General features: G+C 52.7%; 1 protein-coding gene across 4 annotated transcripts; it reads left to right on the top strand.

Annotated features, from left to right (window-relative positions):
* Positions 1 to 7,715: 7,715 nt before the first annotated feature.
* On the top strand, positions 7,716 to 24,819 carry Map2k2 (mitogen-activated protein kinase kinase 2). 4 transcript variants are annotated; one of them, XM_031349562.1, is made up of 11 exons: positions 7,716 to 8,041; positions 10,316 to 10,526; positions 16,173 to 16,319; positions 19,569 to 19,646; positions 20,190 to 20,241; positions 20,310 to 20,434; positions 20,544 to 20,757; positions 22,043 to 22,110; positions 22,879 to 22,940; positions 23,555 to 23,600; positions 23,900 to 24,541. In XM_031349562.1, the coding sequence occupies exons 1-11, from the start codon at positions 7,950 to 7,952 to the stop codon at positions 23,969 to 23,971; spliced, it is 1,167 nt and encodes a 388-aa protein (XP_031205422.1). In that variant the 5' UTR covers positions 7,716 to 7,949; the 3' UTR covers positions 23,972 to 24,541. The 4 variants fall into 4 exon arrangements, with proteins under 4 accessions (XP_031205422.1, XP_031205421.1, XP_031205423.1 ...); XM_031349561.1 differs by lacking the exon at positions 23,900 to 24,541 and adding an exon at positions 24,551 to 24,819 and having other exon boundaries at positions 7,718 to 8,041; positions 22,046 to 22,110; XM_031349563.1 differs by lacking the exon at positions 23,900 to 24,541 and adding an exon at positions 24,551 to 24,819 and having other exon boundaries at positions 7,718 to 8,041; positions 20,059 to 20,241; positions 22,046 to 22,110.
* The last annotated feature ends 1,746 nt before the right edge of the window (positions 24,820 to 26,565 follow it).

The following is a 26,565-nucleotide window of genomic DNA, read 5'->3' as shown; positions in this document are numbered from 1 at the left end:
ACACCTTGGGAATTTCGCCCTGCCTAGCTCAGGGAGAGCATGACATGTGTGTTTGTTGACTGATTCTTGAGAGCTGGTAAAGGAACATGTCTTTTCTTGACTCCAGCAACAGAGTTGCACCTAAGGGACTGTCCTGCGGACAGGGGCTGTGCATGTTTGTTTATGTGTGTGCTAGGTTTCCAACATCCAGGACTGGTAACCACACAATACAGTAGCAATAAAGGCTCTTGCGAGGGCGCTGGAATAAACCACAATGGGCAGCTCATGCCTGTCATGCCTGTGGTCCCGGCACTCAGGAGGGGATCGTGGGAGGATCAGGAGTTCAAGCTCATCCTTGACCTCATAGGGAGTTGGAGGCTAGCCTGGTCTATGCAAGACTCTGTTTTGCAAAAGAAAAAAGAATAGGCTGGGTGTGGTGGTCAACACAGTTTCGGGTTGGCCCAGGCTTCGTATATAGTAAGACCCTGTCTAAAAAAAAAAAAATAAAAAATAAAAAAAAAATAAGCCTAGCGGTGGTGGCCCACACCTTTAATCCCAGCACTTGGGAGGCAGAGGCAGGTGGATTTCTGAGGCCAGCCTGGTCTACAGAGTGAGTTCCAGGACAGCCAGGGCTACACAGAGAAACCCTGTCTCGAAAAACCAAAAAAAAAAAAAAAAAAAAAAAAAAAAAAAAAAAAAAAAAAAAAAAAAAAAAAAAAAAAAAAAAAAAAAGAAGAAGAACAAAAAAGGTGCTTGGTAAACCAAAGTCACAAAATACACAGTATTCCTACTGTAACACTTGGAGCAGGGTGATCTCATAGAACACTTGTGAACACAGTAGACACCAAGTGAGCACACTTGAACCCACAGTGAATGCTGGGAGCTCAGGTGTGCAGTTCTTCCAAGCCTTGGATTCATCCACAGTACTGAAATGAGACACCTTCCCCGCTGTCCTGTAGAGATGGGAGAGGCAGTGCCTGTGTCCAGGTCTGTGTGATCCAGGCCTTGTGTTTGCCTGGTTCCACTGCACTCTCATCCCCAATAGAGCTTTCTTCTCTCTGTCGGTCTGTGGCCAGTCCTGAAGGCTGGATGCAGGTTGCTGAGTGAGCAGCAACCCTCAAGGCATAAAGCATATAAAACAGTCAGTTCTGTATCACGTAGCTTCGTTTTGTATACTGTGCGGAGATAAGTGATGTGAAGAAGAAAGTTGGTTGTTTTGTTTGTTTGTTTTGAGACAGGATTTCTCTGTGTAGCCCTGGCTATCCTGGAACTCGCTCTGTAGACCAGGCTGGCCTTGAACTCAGAAATCCACCTGCCTCTGCCTCCCAAGTGCTGGGATTAGAGGCGTGTGCCACCACCACCCGGGAAGGAAGAAAGTTTTATCCTGACCCACAGTTTGAGATTCCACAGTCCATCTTGGCAATTGATCCCATCAAACCTTCAGTCTGAAGGCAGAGAGATGAATTGGTCCACAGCTCCCTATTTACTCAGTCCAGGAGCCCCGCCCACAGGATGGGGCCACCCACATTGTGGGTGGGTCTTCGCACCTCAGTTAATTCAGTCTAGGAACTCTCACAAACACTGGCTGAGATGTGCTTCTGTGGAGATGCTGAACCCTGTCAACAATCAATGGCTGACACCCCAGCTCCACCCCTTGTCAACTCAAACACAACAGGCTTTTTGAGACAGGGTCTCATCAAGGTACTCTGACTGGCGTGGAATTCACTCTATAGACTACGTTGGCCTCAAACTCAGAAATATCCTCCTGCCTCTGACTTCCTTGTGCTGGGATTAAACATAAAGTTAACAGCTCATGGCTGTCTCATGATACCAAGTGCATTCAGTGCAGCTTCAAAAGTCTCCATAGTCAGCCCGTTGTGGTCTTTAACCCCAGCACTCAGGAGGCAGAGGCCGCAGATCTCTGAGTTTCAAGCCATTCTAATCTTCATAGTGAGATCCATAACAACAAGGGCTACACAAGACAATCCAATGCAAAATTAAGTGCCATCTCCCATTGTGACTCCCCATAAAGTAAAAACAGCATACATTCACCAAGTGCACATTTCTCCCCAAAAGGGACAAACCCTAACACAGCAAAGAATTATCACAAGACCAACGCCCATCAGGCAAACCTGAAAGCTTCCAGCTCCATGTCCAGCACCTGTGGCTCAAGATAGACTCCTCTGGGCTCCTCAGGGCTTGGTAGCCCCGCCCCACATCCCAGCTGCCCCTCAGACTCACACAGACTCTCTCATGACACACCCCTAGCACTGGAGTAACAGGTGGTATTAGGAAATGGGCTTCGGGCCTCTGCTACAGCCATCTGCACTCCTAAGCACTGGCTGGAAGGATCTTATGACCTAAATGCTTCCACAGGCTGACCAGTTACCAAGACCTAAGAACCATATTGCTGCAACACCCCATTCCTGTACCAAGTTTCTGTGCCTGTCTCACAGCAATGTCTAAATATCTAATAAAAGCAATTTAAGGAGCAAAGTGTTGAGACTGGAGCAATTGTTCAGTGGTTAAAGGTACTGGTTGCTTTTCCAGAGGACATGGGTTCACTCCCCACCATCCAGATGAAGGCTTCTGCCTGTCTGTGCCTCCAGTGCCAGTGCATCCAATGCCCTCTCCAGGCCTCTGTGTACACCAGTCATGCAAGTTACACATATATACATGGAGGCAAAACACTGATATACATTAAAAAAAATTTTTTTTTGGTTTTTTAAGACAGGGTTTCTCTGTGTAGCTCTGGCTCTCTCTGTAGACCAGGCTGACCTCGAACTCAGAAATCCCTGTCTCTGCCTCCTGAGTGATGGGATTAAAGGCATGTGTCACCATCGCCTGGCTTGGTTTTGGGTTTTTGAGACAGGGTTACTCTGTGTAGCCCTCACTTTCTAGACCAGACTAGCATGGCACTCCCTGAGATCTGCCTGTCTCTGCCTCCTGAGTTCTGGGATGGAAGGTGTGACCCAGCGCTGCCCAGCAGGATCAGCTATTTGTTGTTGCTCTTTCCCAGTGTTTCCTGTAGCTTATCTCCCAACTCAGTATATAACGAAGACCTTGAAGTCATGATTGTCCTTCATCCACAGCTTGCATGTTGAGGAACAAGCATTACCACCATCCCTGGTTTATGTAGTGCTAGGATGGTTCTACAGTCTCCTGTGTGCGGTGTGAGTTCTGCCCACTTAGCCCTGTGCCCCACACCCGTTTGGAGCTAGGTCTCTGTATACGGCCTGGGCTGGCCTGCAGCCCAAGTTGCACCCCATTAGCTAGTCAGGTGCACACACCTTCCCATGCACCCTCACTGCCCTTTGACCTCACTGCTCCCAAATGGTGAATGGTATGAGTCGTTTTCATTCAATACAAATGGGGCTAGAGGGTCAGCGAGAGGGCTCAATGAGTAACGGTGCTTGTGGTTAAGATAGCAGACATGAGGTCCATTCAGGGTCCCATGTGGTGGAAGGCAAGAATTTCCACAAGTGTCTCTCTGACCTCCACACACTCTGTGACGTACACATGAACACAAAGTACTGAAAATTACAAGCTTCGAAAACATGAAGTCTTCTCCTATTTGTTTTTGTTTTTATGAACGAATGGATTTTGCTGAGATGGTAATCAGTTCGGCAGGGCCCTGGAGTATCTAGATAGGACAAGGTTTTCTTTTTCTTTTTCGTTTTTTGGTTTTTTGAGACAGGGTTTCTCTGTATAGCCCTGGCTGTCCTGGAATTCACTCTGTAGACCAGGCTGGCCTCGAACTCGGAAATCCGCCTGCCTCCGCCTCCCAAGTGCTAGGATTAAAGGCGTGCGCCACCACCGCCCGGCTCTAAGGTTTTCTAATGAACTGAGCCACCACCAGGGAGAGGTAACCCTCCCTTCTGCCCCAGCAAGACAGGGGTCACCTTGCGTTAGCATTCTTGAGAACACCAATACATATTCATTTCCCCATGTGTCTGGAACAAGGTACCCAGAAGAATGCTATTGGAACTGGTGATAAGTCAGGATTCAGATAAGGCTGGAAAAGTTGCCAGCAAAGTGGTAAAACTAGGAAAGGGCGAGGTGTGAAGTGCCCTGTGACCCCAGCCATAAAACCTCATGTGAAAGGCTAGACAATGGCCGGTCGGTGGTGGCGAAGGCCTTTAATCCCAGCACTTGGGTGACAGAGGCTGGTGGATTTCTGAGTTTGAGGCCAGCCTGGTCTACAGAGTGAGTTCCAGGACAGCCAGGGCTACACAGAGAAACCCTGTCTCAAAAAACCAAAAAAAAAAAAAAAAAAAAAAAAAAAAAAAAAAGAAAGGCTAGACAATGGGGGTCAGCACCCTACCAACAGGACAGGAATGCCCAGGGTATGTATCGAATCCACAGCCACCACGTCCACAGACCTGAACAGAGACAAAGTCACCTCTGACATCCTTTTTGTTCTCAGACTAGGTCAGAGCCACAAAACACAGCCAAAGCATAGTCAGAGGTCATCAGCAAGGAGCAGTGAGGACCAGTGAACTTCAAAGGGATCACAGAAGCTGTGGCTTATTAATACTATCATCATTATTATTGTTATTATTTAGTACTAGGAATTGAGCCCAGGCCTTCCTGGAGCTCCACCCCTGGCCAGGCCCCTAGACCCTCACTGGGGGATTCTAGGTGAGGCTCCACCTCTGGTCATGTCCCAGCTTCTTACTGGGGATTCTAGGAGGCCCTGTATACTTTTGTTGTTTGGCACAGGGTTTCAGCACGCAGCCCCAGCTGTCTGTAACTTGTTACAGAGACAAGGTTGGCTTTGAATTCCTGGAGATCGTTCAGCCTTTATGGCCTTACCCTGGGCCTGAAGGCATGGGCCACCACACCTGCTGACTCAGGCTGCGACAAGTCTTACCTGACCAGTGCTGCCCTTGTCTGCTCTTTGTAACCCAGCAGCCTTTGAGCCCATGAAGTTCTTGCTTCTGTCCCTTGACTCTCTGGGATGTGAGGGTCCTTCCTAGGTACAAGCTCAGATAAACCGTGACCATTGTACTCTGCCCACTGTGGGGAAACACAGGACACGCCCAGCGCGGAGGGGACTGGCTTCACAGGTGTGCACTGTCATAAAAGTTCTGCAATTGCAGATGGTGCCTTTATTATGCTCCATTGTGGGTCAATAAAGATTACACTGAGCTGAAGATAAACGGAATGACGGCCTGTTCCCGGGGCTGCTGGAAAACAAGGTGACCCCATCCCAGAGCTAGAGACCCCAGATACATCTGAAGTGCAAGTGTCCAGTTAGCAGGGCGGGAGACTCCTGACAAATGAACAGCTGGGTTCAGCAAGAGGGTCAGCAGGTAGAGGAGCTTGCACCCAAGCCTGAGGACCTGAGTTCAGTTCCCGAGATACACAGAGTAGAAAGAGAGGGAAGAGCCGGACAGTGGTGGTGCACGCCTTTAATCCCAGCACTTGGGAGGCAGAGAAAGGCAGACTTCTGAGTTCGAGGCCAGCCTGGTCTACAGAGTGAGTTCCAGGACAGCCAGGGCTACACAGAGAAACCCTGTCTCGAAAAACCAAAACACCAAAACAAAACAAAAACCAAAAACCAAACAAAGAGAGGAAAGGGTCCTGTCAATATCTGCTCCATGTGTAGCTGGTGGAGGAGGACTTTTTCTCCCCCCACACCCCCCCAGGGTTTCTCTGGGTAGCCCTGGCTGTCCTGGAACTCACTCTGTAGACCAGGCTGGCCTCTGCCTCCCATGTGCTGGGATTAAAGGCATGTGCCACTACTGCCTGCCTGGAGTAGGACTTTCAATCAGGAAAACACTGTGGAAGTATTTATGGTGTTTTGAGGCCAGGACTTCTGCCTGCAATTATGTATGCACATGTAAACCAGGTCTCTCCCCAGCTCTGCCCTAGCAGCTGGCCCATGAACAACTTCACAAACTTATAAAACAATAACTGAGTGGGGCAGGCCTAACTGGGCAGAACGCTCACCTGGGTTTTACTGTGTACTAGGCAAAGAAAGTGGGCCCTTGTTGGGCTATGCCCCAGTCCTTGATTGTTTTCTGAGACAGAAGAGTTTCACTGTGTAGCCCAGGCTAGCCTTTAACTCTAGATCCTTCTTTCTCAGCCTTCTCTTTAATCTGTGACTTGAGCGCTGTTGGATTTATTTAGAGGTAGAGCCTGAGTACGTAGCCCTCCCTGGATGGCATGGAGCTCACAGTGATCCTCCTGTGCCTGCCTCATGAGGGTTAGGGTTAAAGGTATGTGCTACCATACCTGCCACCTTCCTTTGGTTTTAAAATGATTTGTTCTAGGGCTGGAGAGATGGCTCAGTGGTTAAGAGCACTGACTGCTCTTCCAGAGAGCCTGAGTTCAATTTCCAGCAACCACATGGTGGCTCACAACCATCTGTAATGGGATCTGATGCCCTCTTCTAGTGTGTCTGAAGACAGTGACAGTGTACTTATATATGTTAAATGAGTAAATAAACCTTAAAAAATAAATGGTTTGTTCTCATAAAATTATAACAAAAGAATAAGTTCTTAAAGACAGGCTGTGGCCTGGTGACAGCATGCTTGCCTAGCTTGGTAGGGTTTACCACCTAAGAGGAAAAATGCAGAGAACTCCCTTGTGAACCAGGCCTGACAGCACATGTTGTCACTCAGAACAAACTTCATGGCCACCCTGGGCTGCAGAGCAAGACCCTGCAAGTCTGCCTTTCATGTGCCTGTTCAAGAGTCCAGAGCAGGGGCTGAGCTAGGAGGTATTTGTACACTCTGAATCACAAGAGGGTGACCCTGGACAAAGAACTAACCCTGAGTGGTATGGCTACACAATATAATATTATTTGGCCCGGAAAAGGAGGAGAGCCCTGCCATCTATCCCATTGTGGATGGACCTTGAGGGCAATGGTAAAACAGGCCAGACATAAGTGACCCTAATCACAAGAAGTGTTCAGACTCACACACTGAAATGCTGACTGTCAGGGATGGGGACCAAGGGAATTTATGGTTTACCCATACCGGGGCTTCCGTGTAGGGCCATAAGAAAGGTCTGTCTGCAATCATGTATGAAGGCATATGTAAACCAGGTCTCTCCCCAGCTCCGCCCTAGCAGCTGGCCCGTGAACAACTTCACAAACTTATAAAACAATAACTGAGTGGGGCAGGCCTAACTGGGCAGAACGCTCACCTGGCTTCTACAGTACTAGAACTACTGTGGGACTGTTACAGTAACAGTGAAACCATACTAAGGGCTGAGACCGGAGGATTGCAGGGAGCGGAGGTGAAGCCTGGAAAATACAATTAACTTCCAGAAGTGTCGGTGGGGTATGGAGACACTGTCTCAAAATTAAAAAGGCAAAAACAAACAAGCCACAAAACAAAAAGCAGGGAGTAATGGGGTTTAGTGCGCAGCGCTCTCGGGACACGAGGCCCCAGCAAAGTAGAAGAAAGCAGGTAAGGAATCCAGGCCTACCATCCCAGCACGGAGTCATGCACAGCGACTGGGAGGAAATCTAGGGAAATAATAGGAAACTGAACAAGTCCGATTCGATTGACGCTGGTCGCCGAGGTCCTGGAGTATTCCTGCTGGGAGGCCGGTCCGTCACTCCGCCCGCGATCCAGACGCACGCGCAGCCGACCCTGGGAAACCGACCGTACAGCCAATTGCACCGCCGTGGACGAAACTCAGCGTCAGCTTCTGCCCTGTCTCCTCCAGGAGCAGGGGAGCCACCGTGCGCATGCGCCTCGGTTGAGGGCGGAGCTTTGCGGAGAACGCTCTCGCGAGAGCCCGGCCTGCGATCTTGTGGCCGCCCCCTGTTCCCCGACCTCCCGGCTGCGCTGCAGGGTCAGCTTCGCTCGGCCTCGGCGTCACTCTTCTCTCCCCGGCGCTCCCGGCTCGGCCGCCTTCCACCTTCTGCCCGGCCTAGGCCGCAGCCCCGGGCCCGCGTCGCGCTGCCCCCTATGGGCCCCGGCTGAGGAGCCGCCGCCGGCCGTGGAGCCCTGATGCTGGCCCGGAGGAAGCCGGTGTTACCGGCGCTCACTATCAATCCTACCATCGCCGAGGGCCCGTCCCCCACCAGCGAGGGCGCCTCCGAGTGAGTGGGCGGGGCATGTGAGCACAGGGGCGGGCCTCGGAGAGGAGGGCGTGGCCACGCGAGGGGGTGTGGTCTGGAAGGCTAGCAGAGCTTGGGAGGAAAAGGGCTGGTCCAGAGAATGGTGTGGATTGAGGTGAGAGGGGCGTGGACCTTGAGGACTGGAACAAAGCCTGGTCGGGGTTCCGGGCCGTGGGAGCTCGGGGGAAGGGAGAGGCAGGGCCCGAGGAGTGAGTCACGTGTTGTGTCAGCTTGTCCCTAGGGAAAGGGGCGTGGTCTAAGGTGAGTGGTCTTTGATCATAGAGGGGCGTGGTCTCTGAGGAGTAGAACAAAGCCTGGTGGGGGGCGGGGCCAGAGCAAGTGGCGCATCAACTTGTCCAGAGGGGAAGGGGGCGTGGCCTAAGGTGAGAGCCCTGAGCCCTGTGAGCTTAGAGGGGCGGGGCCTCGATAGTAGTTTGGGTTTAGAAAAGTTGGTTTGGAGAGTAGCATTGGATGAGGCGGGGTGGACAAGGTGCAGGGTTTGAGAGTCTGGCTCTGGGAAAATGTCTGCTGTTGAGGGGAAACTGAGGGGGCAAAGAAGGCAGGGTGGGTACAAGAGGGGCAAACCCTGCAGGTGCTGGGACAAAGAAAGGGGAGATAGAGAGGTACCACTCGGGGTGAGGAGAGGAGCCTGAAAAGAGGCAGTTGAAGCCCCAAGAAAGAAGGGGTCCTGAAGGTGGCCAGGCAAGCAGTTAGGCTTTCTGGGTGTGTGGGGTGGTATGGATAGAGGGATAGAGGCCGAGCCAGGTAGCTTAGGACTGGGTGCCAGGTGAGTGGAGCACATGTAGGCAGGACTTGTCTGGTGAAGCCCCAGAAGGCGAGGCTGGCCTTGCAGGGGCAGAGGGAAGGAGCAAGGGGAGATACAGAGGAGAGCCTAGCTTGGGGGTGGGCATGGTGACTTAGTGGAAAGTGGACCGTGCCCTTGGAGGTGGTTGTGGGGGTAACTGACTCACTATGGTGGGGTGGGATGAGGGGTGCAGTTGGGTAGAAGGCATTCCTGGAAAAGGGAAAAGGAAGGACGGCTCATCAAATAAGGTTGATTATAAGGTTTTTTGGGAGGAGACGGGGAAGACTGGGCTTCCTGAGGGGAAAAGAAGGGTGTTCCAGGCAAGGACGGGCTAGGGATCCTTAGCTGATACCAGACCAAGGGGGGCCTCTGTCAGGGTGAGGGCTGGGTGAGGCACCCCTTTGTGGGAATATCAGCATGATGGAAGAACTGTGCACAGTGCCGTAGTCCGAGGGCAGCTTTTGAGGACTCCAGAGTGCGTAAAGATGGCCTGGGGTGAGCTGTTCCAGGAAGAATGGGGAAAAGGCTTTCCAGTGTGGAAGTTATAGTAATGGTGGCATGAGGGGAGTGCCTAAGAGACTCGAGCCCATGATGAAAAATGTCAGAGAAGGGGGTGCTGTGCCCTGAAGTTAGGTCTTGGAGGTCGCATCCTGCTAGCCAAAGCTAATGGGTTAAAACAACCACTGGGAGACATGGGAGGGCTTAGATGCTTCCCAGCAGCTGAGGACAAGATAAAGGAGCAGTCAGAAGGTGCTGAGTGTGCCACGGGCTACCTACAGTACAGCCTGGCCTCCTGTAAGGGTGACTGGTGCATTCTCATGCTAGCGGGCTCATGGGATATGTGTGTAAGAACGGGGTGTGATGAATGGGTGGTGGCTTGTGTGAGGGCCTCATCTCCCCTTGAATGAACATAGAGGTAGGAACAGGTTTCCTAATCATAAAACCCAAGCCCATGCTGCTGAGGCAGGAAGGGCAGTAGTTCAAGCCAAACTAGGCTACAGAGTGTGTTCAGGGGCAGTCTGGGTTGTCCCAAAGGATAGAAACCCCTGCCTAGAATCCCCCAGTGAGAGGCTGGATATGGGTGTGCCTATGTGTGGGTGGCCTCAGCTTTGATTAGCATGATCACATACACAATTAAATCCCAGGCATGGCAGATGCCACTTTAGTCTCAGTCTTCTGCCTGGTTCTTGGCTCCAAAGCTACTACTAGAAATATCCTCAGAAAAGACAAGGTCTTGGCCTAGGCCTTGGTGCACCTGGTCTCTGCTCCTTTGCCCCTTTACGTAGTCTGGAGGTACTGTGGGTTCTCGGAGGCAGTTTGTCATGATTCCTCCATACCTGGGGATGCAGCCTCTGTGTCTAGTAATATGTCCTTTTCTCACATGATGGGGATCCTAGAGCTCAGGCGTGGGGTCCAGGTCTGGCTCACCCTCTGCTCTTGGGGCGCTGCAGGGCAAACCTGGTGGACCTCCAGAAGAAGCTGGAGGAGTTGGACCTGGATGAACAGCAGAGGAAGCGGCTGGAGGCCTTCCTTACTCAGAAGGCTAAGGTCGGTGAGCTCAAGGATGACGACTTTGAGAGGATCTCAGAACTGGGTGCTGGCAATGGCGGAGTGGTCACAAAGGCCCGGCATAGGCCGTCAGGCCTCATCATGGCTAGAAAGGTGAGAAGGTCAGGGTGGGCACTTGTCTGTTCTCATTCTCTGTGGTTCGTCATATGATGCTGGATCAGGCTCTTACTGTGAAGCCCTGGCCCATTTAGAATTTGCTCTATCGACCAAGCTGGCCTGGAACTCACAGAGATTCCTGCCTCTACTGGATTCTCTGGCAGGGATATGACACACTGGTGAGTTCTAGCCTGGCATGCACCAAATGTTCTTCCCTTCCAAGACAAAACTCTTGCCAGGCTGGTCTGTGAGCCACTGACGACTAGCTAGAGAAAGGCCATGCGTGGAGTTTGCATATCTATTAGCCTGTGATGATCTGCCAGGATGGTCTTGGCTCAGTGGGCAGAGCGCTGGCCTGGCACACACAAAGCCCTGGATTCCATCCCCAGTACCATGTAAACCAGGCATGAAGTGCATGCCTGTTGTTCCAGGACGATCAAAAGTGCAGAGTCATCCTCAGCAACACACTGAGTCCAAGGCTAGCCTGGGCTACCTGAGACTGAGCGTGGAAAAGAAACCAAACAAACAATAAACCAAGTCCTTGGTCTACAGAGAAGCAGGACTGGTGTGGGTTCATACACACAGCAGAGAGCTTGGTTCTATTTGGGGTGGTGCTGGGGATCAACCCCGTGTCTCAGTACACTGGGCAGGCTCTGCTGAGCAAGAGTGGGTGCCTGTGGGCCAGGTGTAGTGGTGCACGCCTTTAATCCCAGCACTTGGGAGGCAGAGGCAGATGGATTTCTGAGTCCGAGGCCAGCCTGGTCTACAGAGTGAGTTCCAGGACAGCCAGGGCTACACCGAGAAACCCTGTTTCAAAAAATCGAAAAAAAAAAGCTTACTGTTTTGTAGGTTGCCATTCCAGCCGCAAGGAGGCTGGTGTATGTGTGCACGCAGGGCTCCAGGAGGCCGGAGTATGTGTGCAGGAGGCTAGTGCGTGTGCATGCTGGGTTCTAGGGATTTGGCAAGTAGATGAAGGTCCTCAATCTGCAGGATTCCAGTCAGCTGAAGATGGACCCTGCCTGCCTGCCTGCTGGCTTATCTGTCTTAGTGCCAAGAGTCCCCTCGAGGTGTAGAACAGTGAGATAAGGACACCACCAATGGTGACAGGGGTGCTGGTGTGTCAACATACCTGTCCTTTCTTGAAGTCTCTAGCCGGATGTTGAGCAAGGGGAGCCACCTCATCCCGGCCAGAGTCCTCTACTAGCCCTGAAGATTCTGGCCTTGGCATCCTGGAATCTCCACCCACCTCATGCAGAAAGCTGCTATGACATTCAAAGGGCTGAAGGGGGGCCCGAATCACCCAGGATCTCCCTCTCATCTTCCAGGCAGCCATGACATGCTGGCTGCAACAGAGGAGGCAGTTGTATGGGAGCTGAGCCTTGGCACGTGTCTAGATGCAGGTCACTCCTGATGGGGCAATGTTGAGAGTTGTGTGCACCCCTCAGCTAGCATGCCCTGTTCTGCCACATGTGAGTGACTGTCTGCAGCAGTGGACTACTACAGGAGGTCCAACGTGTCCACTCCATTTTTGTTTTTTTGTGACTGGTCCAATCTCTAGAGACATCTTTAACCCTCAGTCCTGGGCCCCATGTGGCTTGAGCCTGGCATGTCCATAAGAACTTGTGTGGGGCTGTAGCACACCTGGACTGGGAGCTGATTCTCCACGGCGTTTTTGTCCAAAGCTTATGCAGCCTGAAGGCCACATTTCCACACCAGCTGCTCCCTGGCAAGGGTACTATGCACAGAACTGTTTACCTGTGTGTGATTGTTGGAAGCCGGTGACAGGCTGACGGCATAGTGAGAGCAAGGCTAGAGCTGGCTTAGCATTGCATGTTCTTGGAAACATCTATGTCCTCTGGTCCAGGCTCTGGATAGGTGGCCATGGCATTTGTCAAAGGTAGAGCCTCCGGAAACTTTTGTAGTATAGGCTCTGCTTATCTTGCAGACTGTCTGTTTCTAGTCACAGAGGAAGTGTCTTCCAGCCTTTGCGCCCCATTTCCACATCTCCCTGATGGAGGATGGTCTTGCTCACTGGCTGGCTCCACTACCAGCAGTGGACACACAGAGACCTGCAGTCGGGTCCATGCAAAGGGCAATTCAGATGGCTCACACAGATCCAAGTCCTCTGGAGCTGCAGATTCAAGTGTCCAGGGCCTGTGTTTGAGCTACACGAGGTGGCCACCATGCATTTAGAGCTCTGGAGACAGCTGTGGGCCAAGAGACCAAGACCATACACTGCCAAACAAATGGCTTCTCAGTTGCTAGTCTGCAGGATGAAGGAAGTGGCAGAGAAGTTTTGGGATGAGGCAGATAGGTTCTTTGTGAGTTCCTCTTCCAGGGTCAGCATGGAAAGAGATATCCATCCTGGTTCCCCTGGCTGGCTCCCTGGTGCACTCAGGCTCCCAGGGTTCTAGCACACTAACACATTCCAATTACTGCCCCATTTCGCCTCCAGCTTGTCCAAGGTTTTCAGAGCAGACCTGGGCCCCCATGAACCATGGTTATATGGGCTTCAAGAAATGCAGTTCTACCATACGGGCTCATGTCCAAACACATGGAGTTCCTGGCAGGAGGCAGGAGAGGGGATTCCACACTTGTCACAGTTGTGAAGTCTCTGAAGCACAGGAAGCACGGGAGGCGCTGGCCCAGGATGTAGGTTCAAGCCAGTCTGGGCTCCTGTGCTAGGTGGTTGAGCATATGGGATTTTAGAATGTACGTGGCTCTTAGATTCAGATGCTCAACCTTTGTGTGGAAAATACTGTCCCCATTGTTTGGAGACAGGGTCTTGTTACATAGCCATGGTTGTTCTAGAACTCACCGTGTAGACCATGCTGGCCTCAAACTCACAGAGATCTGTTTGCCTCTCCGTCTTGAGTGCTGGGATTAAATATGTGTGTTACTGTGCCACATTGAAACAAGACCTTGCTCTGTTGCTCCCTCTAGCCTGGACCTCCTAATCCCCTGCCTCAGTCTCCTTAGGTTTGTCATCAGGTGTGTGGCCCCACACTGGGCTCTCGTTTTATAATTTTACTTTTGTGTACTTTTTTTTTTTTTTTTACATATATGAATGCTTTCTCTGCATCCATACCTGCATACCAGATTAGGACATCAGATGACATGACAGATGGTTGTGAGCTGCCATGTGGTTGCTGGGGATTGAATTCAGTGTTCTTAACTACTGAGGCCTCTCTCCAGCCTATGATTTGACACACACACACACACACACACACACACAAAAGTGTGTCTATGTGTGCCCATAGTCAAGAAGGAGATGCTGGCCCTTCTGCAGGTGGTTGTAAGCAGCCACACATGGTACATTATTCTGGTCCCTGCAAGTGCTGCAAGTGCCCTTAACCACTGAGCCATCTCAGCAGCCTGTTCTGTGGTTTTGAGTACAAGAGTACCTAAATTGTTGGTTTCCACTGAAATGGTGCCTGTGGACAGCAGGCATTGCCTGCATGGCTACTTGGAGGAGCCCCCATATGCACCCTCATATGCACCAGACTGAGGTGGAGACTTAAGGGTTCTTTGGAAAGTCAGTTATGTTTTGCTGGGGCAAACACGTGAAGGGGTATTTTTCTGAAGTAGACACAGTTGTGAAAGACTAAGGCAGAGTTGCCCGGCAGTGGTGGCGCACACCTTTAATTCCAGCACTTGGGAGGCAGAGGCAGGCGGATTTCTGGGTTCGAGGCCAGCCTGGTCTACAGAGTGAGTTCCAGGACAGCCAGGGCTACACAGAGAAACCCTGTCTTGGAAAACCAAATAAAAAAAAAAAGGGCTAAGGCAGAGTCAGGAAGGAGCGTTTTGCTGAAGCAGACATAGTTCTGCTGAAGTAAGCACGTGAAAGGACACGTGCTGAAGGATTCTCTGCTAACAACATACATGTATTAGTCCACCTTACATTGTAAGCTCCATTTGTTGAGCTCCATTTTTCAGGACTTCATAGAGAGAAACCAGAAAACTTGAGGTGGCGTGCTGCGGCTTCTTGCTGCTTCCTTGGACTTGGGCAGCAGAGTGATGTCAGCTGGGACTGACTCACATGCTGAGGCAAGATCTGTAGAGGACTCGTGATGATTGGAGGAAGTGTAAATAGGATTCAGCGGACTATGGGAGGGGCTTGTTGGTAGAGCTAGCTGTGCAACATTGGTCCTGCACCTTCACCTTCACTGATCTTCGTTTTCCCTGAGAGAGGCATAGCTCAGAACAACTCCTGGTGTTCCTGTTGGCCTTGGTCCCTCCTGCTGACTCGTGCCAAGGTTGAGGCCTGGCTGACTCTGCTAAGTTGTCACCACTGTTGATTCGTGTGTGCTATCCTGACTCTACTGAACTGGACTGCTAGTGTATCTGTGAAAAAAACATTTGCAAGTGGATCAAGCTGCCTCTGCTAACCTGTGAACTGCCAATTTCCAGACAACACAGATGGGAGTAGCTCCAAAGAACCTTTCTAAACAGGTCCACTTCTCCCGTATCCTTTCTTTTCCACTACCTCTGGTGGGTGGTGGGCTAGAAGAGAAGTTAACGCATCATTAAAAGTAGGCTTTGAGAAAATTAAAGTTACACCAGACCCTTTTTGGTATGGGAGCCAGGGTGTGACCTGGGGAGGAAGGAGAGTCATGAACTATTCCCTTGGCCTGTTGGGATAGATGGCCATACTGGGAACCTTGTCCAGGACCAGCAGGGTCCTGTCGGCAGGGTCAGGGCTGGATCTTCTCTTTGCAGGACCTACAGGGACCACAAGGTCACAGGGACACTTCCTAAGCCCCTCACCTCTCCTGAGCTCAGCTGACTCCTTAATGCCCCAGTATTCTCCCCTGGGTGGCTCTGTGTCCATCCTCTGTGGAAAGGCCTCCAGCCTGCCCGACTACCCTTCCTGCTCAGTAGTTACACCAGGACACCTAGCTGTGGTTTTCTGTGTAGGCCCCAGCAGGGTTTTCCACTATAGCATGTCTCTCCAGCACAGACCCCTGCCTTGCCCATGCAGAGATCACCTCTGTCTCCAGGCTGCTTATGTGCCCACAGCCTACAATGGAGCAGTAGCAGGACTCATTTAGTTTTCCCTTGTGCTGGGTGTGAACCTGGACCTCCCTTGCAGGCTCTACCCGTGCCTCCTGCAGAGCTACAGCAGTCTCTGGTGGTGACATCTGGTCTCCCCTGGCAAGTCTAGAGACATGGGTCTGCTGTGTGACTCTCACAGGCCTGGCCACAGCTGTTCCCCACTGGGCACCGTGTTCCAGGCTTGTAGATTGCAGTTGCTCCCTCATAGTGCCTTCTCTGTGTGGCCTCCTCTCTGGAAGGACAGTGAGCAGAGGGGTGACATGCTCTGGGTAGAGCTTAGAGTCCTAAGTGGCCACCAAGGCCTGTGGTAATGGTGGGTCTGGAGGAAAGGTCTGGGGTGCTGATGTTGCCTGGGTGCACTGAGTAGCTTGGTGTATCTTTTCCCTACAAGAATAGAATGGTGACATTCCTTTTTCAAAATCTTCATTTTTACACCAGTTGTACCGAAAAAGTGAAAACATTGCATCTCCATGCTCCATCCCACTAGCTAACTCTGTCATCCACAGACCCACTGCTGGGGGCTTCCCTTATCTGGGGCTTGCTGGCCATTCGCCCCTCCTCTTGAGCAGCTGCTCTTCCTTCCTGTAGCTGATCCACCTGGAGATCAAGCCGGCCGTGCGCAACCAGATCATCCGGGAGCTGCAGGTTCTGCACGAGTGTAATTCGCCCTACATCGTGGGCTTCTACGGGGCCTTTTACAGCGATGGCGAGATCAGCATCTGCATGGAGCATATGGTGAGTGAGGGGTTGGGGGGCTGCTCTTTGTTCCTCCTCCTCTGATCCACTGCACACGCCTGGCAGGTGTCGGGGACAGTGGTATGTGGCATGCATCTGTGGTCCCCACAGGAAGCATGTGCCCCCTGTGGGAAGTGGGTTCCTGTTCCATGGCTGTTTGCTAAGCTCTGAGCTGGAAGGATGCAGCCAGGCCTGTGGGTCCCCAGCTTCAGATGAGCTGCACTCTTGCTCTCTACATAACATTCTGGGTCTTCAGAGTTGGGCAGGCTGGAGAATTTGGGCCAAAAAGAGACCCCAACCTGCTGAGCCAGAAGCCAGAACCCTGCAACTCCCCAAAAACCTTGGCAGCTGCTGTGGTCTTGAACTGGACTTTGCCAGTATACTCACCTGAAGACCATTAGGGTATGGGAAGCAGGAAATGGATTTGAGAAAGATGCATGAGACTGTGGGGTCCCCTCACACCTAGCTGTGACCCTGCCTCTCCTTTGAGCCTACCCGTGCTTGCCTCAGGGATAAGTGGACACTGGGTGTATGGCTCCCTCCAATCCCTTCATAGATGTGTGAGCCTTGGGTCACAGACATCCTGGTCCCCTTCAGGAAGGGGACTCCAGCCTAAGGAGCATGACTCTCATTGCCAGAGTAGCTAGGGGTTGTACTATAAGAGATATGGGAGCCCTCGTGCCTACAGGTGCCTCTCACACTGGCTGTGTCGGGACAGGAAGCTCCCAGAGGCAAGAGGATTGCCTTAAATTTGAGGCCAACTTGAGCTACATAGAGCAAGGCTCTATGTCAAAACAAAACTGAGCCAAGTGATGGTGGTACATGGCCACCATCCTCGTACCAGGGAGTGAAAGCCATATGCGGCCCTGTCTCAATGACAAGGAAAAATGGCTACTCTGTCCTGCCTGCAGATGCAGTCTGGTTTTAAGTCATAGGTTACATGGTTTGGGCATGCCCTGGGAGGAAAGCTTATTTACTCTTAGGAGGTGGGAGGTATTGGGTGGCATTTTGGCTGACCCTGGCCCTAGTCCACTTTCAGTTTCCTGTAGGGGGTGGCACAGAAGCAGTGTTTGGCTTCAGAGACTAAAGTCAGGGAGTGACTACCCACCATTGGCTCCCAGCGCTGGGTGCTGGCAGCAGTGGGCTCTCCTCACTTGCTGTTATTGGCTTGTCAGGCAGCCCCACCCCTGCCCCTACCCCCTGCCGAGAACCTGTCACTCAAGAGTAGGAAGATAGGCTGGTGAGATGGCTCATTGGGTAAGAGCACTGACTGCTCTTACGAAAGTCTTGAGTTCAAATCCCAGCAACCACATGGTGGCTCACAACCACCTGTAATGAGATCTGACGCCCTCTTCTGGTGTGTCTGAAGCCAGCTACAGTGAATTATGCTGGAGGGAGCAGGGCCGGCAGAGGGTCCTGAGTTCAATTCCCAGCAGCCACACACATGATGGTTCACGGCCCTCTGTACAGCTACAGTGTACTCATACACATAAAATAAATAAAAAATAAATCTTAAAAAAAAAAGAGAGTAGGAAGATGCAGTTGTTGCCAGTAGTACAGCTCTATGGGTACCACACTACAGTGGCCCACATTCAACAAGACTTAGAAAGGACAAGGTGACACCTAGGCCATAGCTGTGTCTGCCTGTGGTCTGTCCTCGGCTAATAGGAACTCTGGTCTCTGTCTGAAAGCTTGTGTGCACAGGGCCTTGTCACTGATTTGGAATGTTCCCAGCTTGGAAAAAGGCTCGTGTGGAGCAGAACTGCTCAGCCGACGTCTGGAAGTCAAGGAAAAGAGGCGAGAGGCGCTGGGGTCCTGCTGTCCTCATCCAAGGCCACCCTCCCAAGAGGCCCTGTCCCCTTCCGACTGCCACACTTAGGCCCAGTTAGCACAGAAGGGAAGCGCTGCCAGGTGCCCTTAAGTGTGGACACTGCTAGGAGCCTGCTGGAGTGCTCACACTGTCCTTTGCAGTATGCTTATGGCGAGGGCAAGCAGGGAGTTCTGGGGGCTCAGCCTGGACTGTCTGTGTCTGGATCTCCATAAGAAAATGTGTTAGCAGGCCAGTGGTGGCACAGCACGCCTTTAATCCCAGCACTTGGGAGGCAGAGGCAGGTGGATTTCTGAGTTCGAGGCCAGCCTGGTCTACAGAGTGAGTTCCAGGACAGCCAGGGCTACACAGAGAAACCCTGTCTCGAAAACAATAAAAGACAAACAAACAAACAAAAATCACCCAGGCTCAATCCAGGAGATGACCCCACCGGAAACTCAGCCAAATCTGAGATGCTTGTTCCTGTCCCACTCAGGAACTCCTGGGATAGAGTTGGTAGAGGCTCTGGAGACTGCTTGGCACCCTGCAGGGTCCAGTGACCTGAGAGAAGTAATGCCCTCGCTGTCCTCAGTAGACAGTACCCTGACCTTCCCTAGTGCTCAGCTAGTGTCACCTCCAGTCTCTGTCCATAAGAACAAAACAGAGATGTACATGGTAGTGCACGCCTTTAATCCCAGCACTCAGGAGGCAGAGGCAGGTGGATCACTGGGTTCCAGCCTAGCCTGATCTACAAAGCAAGTTCCAGGACAGCCAGTGCTACATGGAGAAACCCTGGAGAGTGGAGGCTGGGGGAAAGGAAGAAAAGAAAGAAGGGAGGGAGGGGGAGTGCAGGGAGGAGGGATAAAACACAGGAACCCAGTACCCAGTGCCCAGCTGCACTGGAAGGATCCAGAGCAGCTCAGAGGAGGCCCCTCCCTGACCTTAACTCCCGAGGTCCTGCTTTGTGTCAGGTCAGAAAGCTACACAGGTTTCACGGTCAGTGACTGCCAAGTCTCCTGGCCCAGCTGGAGTCAGGACAGTATTTCCTCATCTGTCAAGTGGAATCAGGACCATGCCCTAGGTGTAAGGAATAGCCAGGGTGGTGGCCTGTGGGGCCACCTGATGCCCTTCTGTGGGGGACAGCACTTGGACTTCAGGTCTGGTCCTCAGCCTACCCCAGGAGAAATAGCTGTGAGCTATTTGGTCCTGCCTAAGGACCTCCTGTGTTGCTCCTTTTCTGCACAGTCCTTGGTGCAAGGAGCTGGCTCTTGACAGAAGTGGTTCTGTCACTCAAGCTCAGAGTTCTCCAGCCTCCTACCATACACCTGCTTAGGAACCTGGGAAAGCAAGGTCTGCTGGGGACTGACAGGGTTGGCCTGCCTGAGTTTTGGTTGGGCTTCTTGACAATGCCAGCTGCCAGCTGCTGTCATCTCTGCATGCAGGATGGTGGCTCACTGGACCAGGTACTGAAGGAGGCCAAGCGGATCCCTGAAGACATCTTGGGGAAGGTCAGCATTGCGGTAAGTTTGTTGGCTGCTGCTCCTTCCTGGGAGGTTAGGCAAATCATACCCCATACACTTGAGGTCCTCTGCCTGTCCTACCGTGACCTGGGGCCTGTGAACACTCCTTTCTTCCCCGTATAAGGATGACTGTAGTGGAGTTGGGCATGATGGTGTGCACCCATCCAGCACTCAGCAGGAGACAGGGCCAGGTTGATCTCTTGAGTTCAAGAGCAGCCTGGTCTGCACAGTGAGTGCAGGTCAGCCAGGGCAATAGAGTGAGACCTTGACTTAAAAGAGGAAATACAAAATCCCAGGCATGGTAGCACATTCCTGTCACCTCAGCAGCTGAGAGGCCTAGGCAGAGTGGCAGTGAGTTTGAGGCAGCCCTGGGCCCTCACTTTGAAATACAGTATCCATATGCTTGCTGCAGGTTCCTGTATGGGACTTGGGGATGTATGTGTCACATGCCTGCCATGGCACTACCGTGTGGCTGGCAGGCTCATCTCAGCCTAGCCCTGCTGCCCTGGACACATAGGCTACCCAGCTCTGACCTCCCTGTAGGTGCTCCGGGGTCTGGCGTACCTCCGAGAGAAGCACCAGATCATGCATAGAGGTAAGTGGATCCAGGCTGGCGTGGGTGGGACACAGTGCCACCCCTCTTACCCCAGGCCCTGTCTGCAGATGTGAAGCCCTCCAACATCCTGGTGAACTCTCGTGGGGAGATTAAGCTGTGCGACTTTGGGGTGAGCGGCCAGCTGATCGACTCCATGGCCAACTCGTTTGTAGGGACGCGCTCCTACATGTCCGTGAGTGTCCTAGCCTCTGAACATGCATCCTCAGTGGGGTCTGTCTGCTTATGTGTGTGGCCCCTAACCTGTTGCTACCAACCCCAGCTGTGTTCTGTTTCTTTGACAGCCAGAGCGGCTGCAGGGCACCCACTACTCTGTGCAGTCGGACATCTGGAGCATGGGGCTGTCGCTGGTGGAGCTGGCCATCGGGAGGTACCCCATTCCCCCACCTGATGCCAAGGAACTAGAGGCCAGCTTTGGCCGGCCTGTAGTGGACGGGGCAGATGGAGAGCCCCATAGTGTCTCACCGCGGCCCAGGCCCCCTGGACGCCCCATCAGTGGTATGGGACATTATAGTTAGCTGGAAAGGGATGGGTTGGGGATCAGCTGCCACCCTGATGGCCCTCTTTGTACCAGCTGTCCCCTGGACAGGGCTTGCTGTGGTCAGCAGTCCTCAGATGGTCCTGGGCTTTCTGGGGACAGAGCTACAGGCAGCGTGAATCTCATTCTCGGTCCAGGGCAACTGCACCTGTTGCTGCCAGCTGGAAGGCCCGGAAACTCCACTCTAGGTCAGGCCTTGGCCAGCTGCTGGGTTTCCCGGGCATTTCTGCATGAAAATGTGTAAATGGGGGCAGGGGTACAAAGGGAGCCAGCCACTGCTTGCAGCCTAAACATTTGTACCCTGTCATCCAGGAAGCCCCAGATACAGGTAACCTGGTGACATCCCTGGGGCCTTGGCGGCACAGGAAGCACAGAATGGAGGAAAACTAGTTTTCAGGGGACCTGGGGGGGACAATCCAACCCTTGGAGTGGCTGCCTTGGTTACTGAGGGGCAGGGACGAGGTCCTGGTGTGGGACAGAGCCTCTGCAGAACACCTACCTACTGGGATTTAAGTCAGGGAATGTAGGTGACTTTGTAACTGCAGACACACAACATAAACACTGCTGTTTGCTTCCTGGAAGCCCTGTAGTCCAGTGGTTAGCACATCCACAGATGAGACTGGCCTTTACCTCTCAATGGTTCTTCAACCTTCAGCCACCCCTGGCCCTAGCCCCTTCACACACAGACCCCACCCATTATCCTGCTCTGGACATTTCCTGTTGTGGGGTCCACACGGTAACTTTTGTGCTGGGTCTCACCAAGTACCATGTCTTGGAGGTCCCTGCATGTGGCTAGACTCGTTCCTTGTATATCTCAGTGTATGGTGTGTACTTCACGTGCCTTTAGAGAGCAGAGAGCCCCCTCCCTACCCTGTGCCCCACACTGGCCGCTCACCCTGACACCAGATCTCAGGATGCAGTCCTCAGATGGCCCCAATCCTTTGGCGAGCTGTGGTGGTGACACCAGGCCAGCTCACTGGCTGGTGCCTTTCCTGCCTAAGTCCCAAAGCAGCCCATGACAAGATGGACAAATGGTACAGTTCAGCTGCTGGCCATCGGGGCCTTGGGCAGGGGTCGTCCCAAATCCCCAGCAGCTGCTCTGAGAGGTCACATTGGTATCCCTGTTGTGTCGCCAGTCCCCTGCCCCACCCTCAATGCATCGTCCAGCCTGTGAGTGCAGAAAGACCAGGGTCACCCTCTTAAGATTTGTGTCCCTCACAGTTACGTGTTCTTTGTACTGTCAAGTAGGTCATGGGATGGACAGCCGACCGGCCATGGCCATCTTTGAGCTGCTGGACTACATAGTGAATGAGGTATGTGCGCTTGACCTTCAGGTACTTCGCTCAGGGAATTGTCTGGCCTACCCTGGTTGTTTCCTGGGGAAGGGAATGTCCCAGGCTGCTCCTCTACAGTTGCCAGTCAGAAAGCAGAAAGCCATCCAGCATCTTCATCATGCCTGTGATCCAGGCTACTCAGTAGCTCAGGCAGGAAGCTTGACTGGGAGGTCAGTGTTGGCCAACCTAGGCTAGCACTGTGGCCGGCTACATAGGAAGAGGGCTGAAGGCATTGGAGAGTTCCTACCTAGACTCCCCAGTGAGGTGAGGGGCTGGGTCATGTCCACAGGCACCGAAAAGTGGTTCCTAAGGCAGACTTAATTGGAACCTAGTACCCTTGGGTCAGAGGTTGAGGCAGGATTGCCTTGAGAAGTCACATTGTAATTTCCAGAACAGTCTTAGCTTCAGTGTGAGACCCTGACTCAAAAGCAGCCAGAAATAGAACAGTAACAACAAAGCCAAGCAAGTCTCAAGAGGTCTCCAAGGTCACATGTGAATGTGCATGGTTGTGCCCAGTAGTGAAGAACACTTCCAGAAGATGGGCTTTGTGGCCTGTGACAGGATTGCCACTGTTCTTGGCATTGATACCCCATCTCCACCGTCACAGGAAGGGCTCTGCCCTGTACCACAGGCATCCCCACCCACTTGATAGTGTTGGCAAAAGCTGAGCTGGAGTAGCCCGGCCAGTTGACGGGGTGGCCCCCAATTCCTGCAGCCACCTAAGAGATCCTTCCCTGTCCTCCACAGCCACCTCCCAAGCTGCCTAGTGGTGTGTTCAGCTCAGACTTCCAGGAGTTTGTGAATAAATGGTGAGATGGGCCCATGGAATGGGTGGGGCAGCCCCAGAATCCAGTTCTGGGTTCCTGGGCAATTCCTGTGTGTAGTTAGGGGTCAAAGTATTTCCCCAAATCACACAGCTGTATGCTATTGCCTGCAGGCTGAGGATCCATGCATGGCCCAGTTGTGTCCTGAGCTCCCACCCAGTGGGCATGGTGGCGTGGGGGTAGCTGAGCTGCTGGTCTCCACAGTCCCTTGACATATGGTCAATTGCTATGTGGTGTTTCTGGAGCATGGGGCCAGGAGGTGTTTCTGGAGCAGGCCATGTGTATGTCCCAGAAGGCACCATCTCTGCCTGGTAGTGAAGTCTTCTCCATGCAACGGACAATCTCCCCTTCAGTTCACTAATTCATTAGGAATTTAGCAATTTAGTTGTGGGGGTACATGGGGTAGGGATGCACTCCTGACATCTCAGCATTCTGGAGGACGAGGTCATCATCTGCTAGTGAGATCAAGGCTAGCCTGGGATACAGAAGACCCCGTCACCCAAAAATTAAAAAATTAAGTGCTCCTGGTGAGCAGTCCAGCCACGCCTCAGCACACCTGAGCCAGGGCTCCTGAGTAACACATCTTCTCCCTCCCCCAGCCTCATTAAGAACCCAGCAGATCGAGCAGACCTGAAGCTGCTGATGGTGAGTGGAGGTGTCTCCTGGGCCAGGGACTGGGGAAAAGTCTGCCAGTCTTGGCAGTCTGATGCCAGAAGTGGTGCAGAGGTGAGAGTGCGCTTTGATTGCCATCTCTCCCTTCTCAGAGGCCACGTACTCCACAGCCATCAAGGACCTAGACCACCTGTAAGGCTGGGGATTGTCTGGCATGAAAGCACTCCACCCACAGGGTGGGACCAGTGGAGCCCAGAGACTCACCCCTTCCACACACATACCCCTTCCTGGAGAGACCAAATTAATTTAAGTATCATCTGTCTACTTTTTAGGCCCCTAAGAAAGAAAGCCATGCTAGGCACAGATGTGAGCACCCCTGCTCCACCCCAGAGACTCAGAGATGAACACAGAAGTCCATACCCACCATGCCAGTATTGAGAAGGCCAGCTCAGGCACACACCCATCTCCCCAGCACTCTGGGAGGTGAGGCAAGAAGATCAACATTTCAGGGTCATCTTTGACTATATAGAAGTTCAAGGCCAGCTTTGGCTACATGAGCACTGCTTCAAAAAGAGAAAGCGGCAGTTGGGTGGTGCTCTCACACACCTTTAGCCCCAGCACTCAGGAGATAGAGCCAGGCAGATCTCTGAGTTTGAGGCCAGCCTGGTCTGCAGAGTGAGTCCAGGTCAGCCAGGGCTACACAGAGAAACCCTGTCTCAAAAAGCAAAACAAAAAACCGTAGACATCCAAGATAGGGGAGTGGTGTGAGTGGCCTTGCTCCCTGTGACCCTCTCTCATGGCCTCCTGTGTCCTTTCCACCTAAGTCTACCCTGCCAGAGAGTCAGCAGTAGGGTCCTAGGGGCCAGCCTTCTAACTCTGGAAACCTGCCTCAGGCTCTCATAGTCACAGGCTGGATCAGAGACCGCCAGGCCACCTGAGCAGGCCTGGTTCTCAGGCTGTGACTGATGCTCTGCATCTTTCAGAACCATGCCTTCATCAAGCGCTCTGAGGGGGAGGAAGTGGACTTCGCCGGCTGGCTGTGCAGAACCCTGCGGCTGAAGCAGCCCAGCACACCCACGCGGACTGCAGTGTGACAGCCATCGCTCAGCAGTCTGTGTCCTTGTCCCTGTCGGCACAGTGGCCACCTCTGGGGACAGTGATGCTGTGTGTTGTGGCAGGGGACCTGTGCCCATGCATTTGAAAAACCAAACAAAATGGAGAAAGAGAAAGAAAGCTGCTGCTGTGCTCCTGGCCCATTGCTTGCTTGTGACCTCACTCAGCAGGTGGAAGAGGGCTGGCCAAGGGATGAGGAAACAGTGCCCTCCTCACCTCCCTCCCCAGGCCTCAGCTCCTGCAGTGCACATGCAGCCTCCTTCCTAGCAGGGGGTGTGGGAGCAGGGGACCCCTCAGCTGCACTGGGCTCCAGGGAGCATAGCTGACTCAGCATAGTTCAAAGGAAGTTCCCTGCTTGCGCTCTCTGGAAGAAACCCCAGTGGATCTGGGTCATGAGTCTAGATGAGAGCCTCGCCACAGCTTGCAGCAACCCCACCAGAGTCACACTTGTCCCACCAGTCAGAGTCAAACTCAGCCACAGTGACCTGGAAAAAAAACCTTGAGGCCTCTTGTTCCCACAACATTCCGGCTAACACAGAGAATGATACTCACTAATACAGACCTGGTGCCCATGTACTGTAGAAGGATGTGGAGTGTCTGCACTTCTTGCTGCCCCTCTCAGGGATGACAAAAGTACTCATTTTTCAGATGTCCCAAGGATCCCACCATGTGGGGCTGCATATGCTCCAGCCAGGTGGTCCGAACAGGTGCTATCCACCACACTGTGCTGGGTGCTACTGCACTGTGCAGGGCACTGTTGCCCCCCTAAAAGCAGAGCCCCCTACTGCCTGGGAGTGCCCCAGGGAGTGCCTAGTGTGGGAGGGCAATGCCTAATCTCCATCTCTGCCATGAGCTGCATCCATTCCTCACACCCCCCAAATACTGGGAAGGCTAGTTGGGAAAATGGTAGGTTTAGGCCGACACCCTGAGCTACCTAGTAAGAATGGCTTACATCACGGAAGTGGTGCAATCACATGTTGGACTTTTTGTGTTTGCCTTTTTTGTTTGGGTTTTGTTTTTTTTTTTGTTTGTTTGTTTTTTTGTTGTTTTGTTTTTGTTTTTTTCAAGACAGGGTTTCTCTGTGTAGCCATGCCTCTCTTGGAACTCACTCTGTAGACCAGGCTGGCCTTGAACTCGGGAATCCACCTGCCTCTGCCTCCCAAGTGGTGGGATTAAAGGCGTGCGCCACCACCGCCCAGCTTTTGTTGTTTTGTTTTGGTTTTTTTTTTTTTTGAGTCAGGGTCTCAATGTATCCCTGGCTTTCCTGGAACTTCTGTAGAACAGGCTGATCTCAAACTCTGTCTCTGGAGTGTTGGGATTAAAGGCATTTGCCATCATGCCAAATAATCTTTTTCTGAGACAGGGTCCCCAGCAGCCTAGGCTCGCCTGTGACCAATCCTGGCACCACTTCTCCAGTGCTGGGGATGGACCCACGGCCCCAGCAGTTCTCACAGGCACCTGGGCTAAGCACTTTGTGGCCTTAGGTGGCCACTGATGGGCCCTGGCCTCTGCTGTCCACGTATTGGGGTTAAAGAACCCCACAGTGGCCTGTCTCCCACCTCTCACTTCCCACCAGTTCCTTCCTGGCCACACCTCAGTGATGAGGTCAACCTAGCCAACTGTCCTGGTCCTCTACACCCACCTGCTGCATCAGGACAGGGTTGACTGCTGGCTGGCCAGATGGCTCACAGCCGTAGCTTTGGAGATCTTACTGGACTGGGGTGTCTGGCTGAGGAGGCTGCTCCTAGGGTCCATGCATGGGCAGGCAAGCATGAGGTGTGGGTTTGGGTCCCAGGAACACATCAACACTAAGCATGTCTGTGGCCTCCCTCCCCAAAGCCCGGAAGCCCGGACTGTAACGCAGCGCTGTAGAAGCAGCTACATT

This window comes from Mastomys coucha, unplaced genomic scaffold (assembly GCF_008632895.1).
Source record: "Mastomys coucha isolate ucsf_1 unplaced genomic scaffold, UCSF_Mcou_1 pScaffold4, whole genome shotgun sequence".
NCBI classification, from domain to species: Eukaryota; Metazoa; Chordata; class Mammalia; order Rodentia; family Muridae; genus Mastomys; species Mastomys coucha.
The sequence above is the reverse complement of the archived record's forward strand: the minus strand, read 5'-3'. Positions and strand labels throughout refer to the sequence as shown.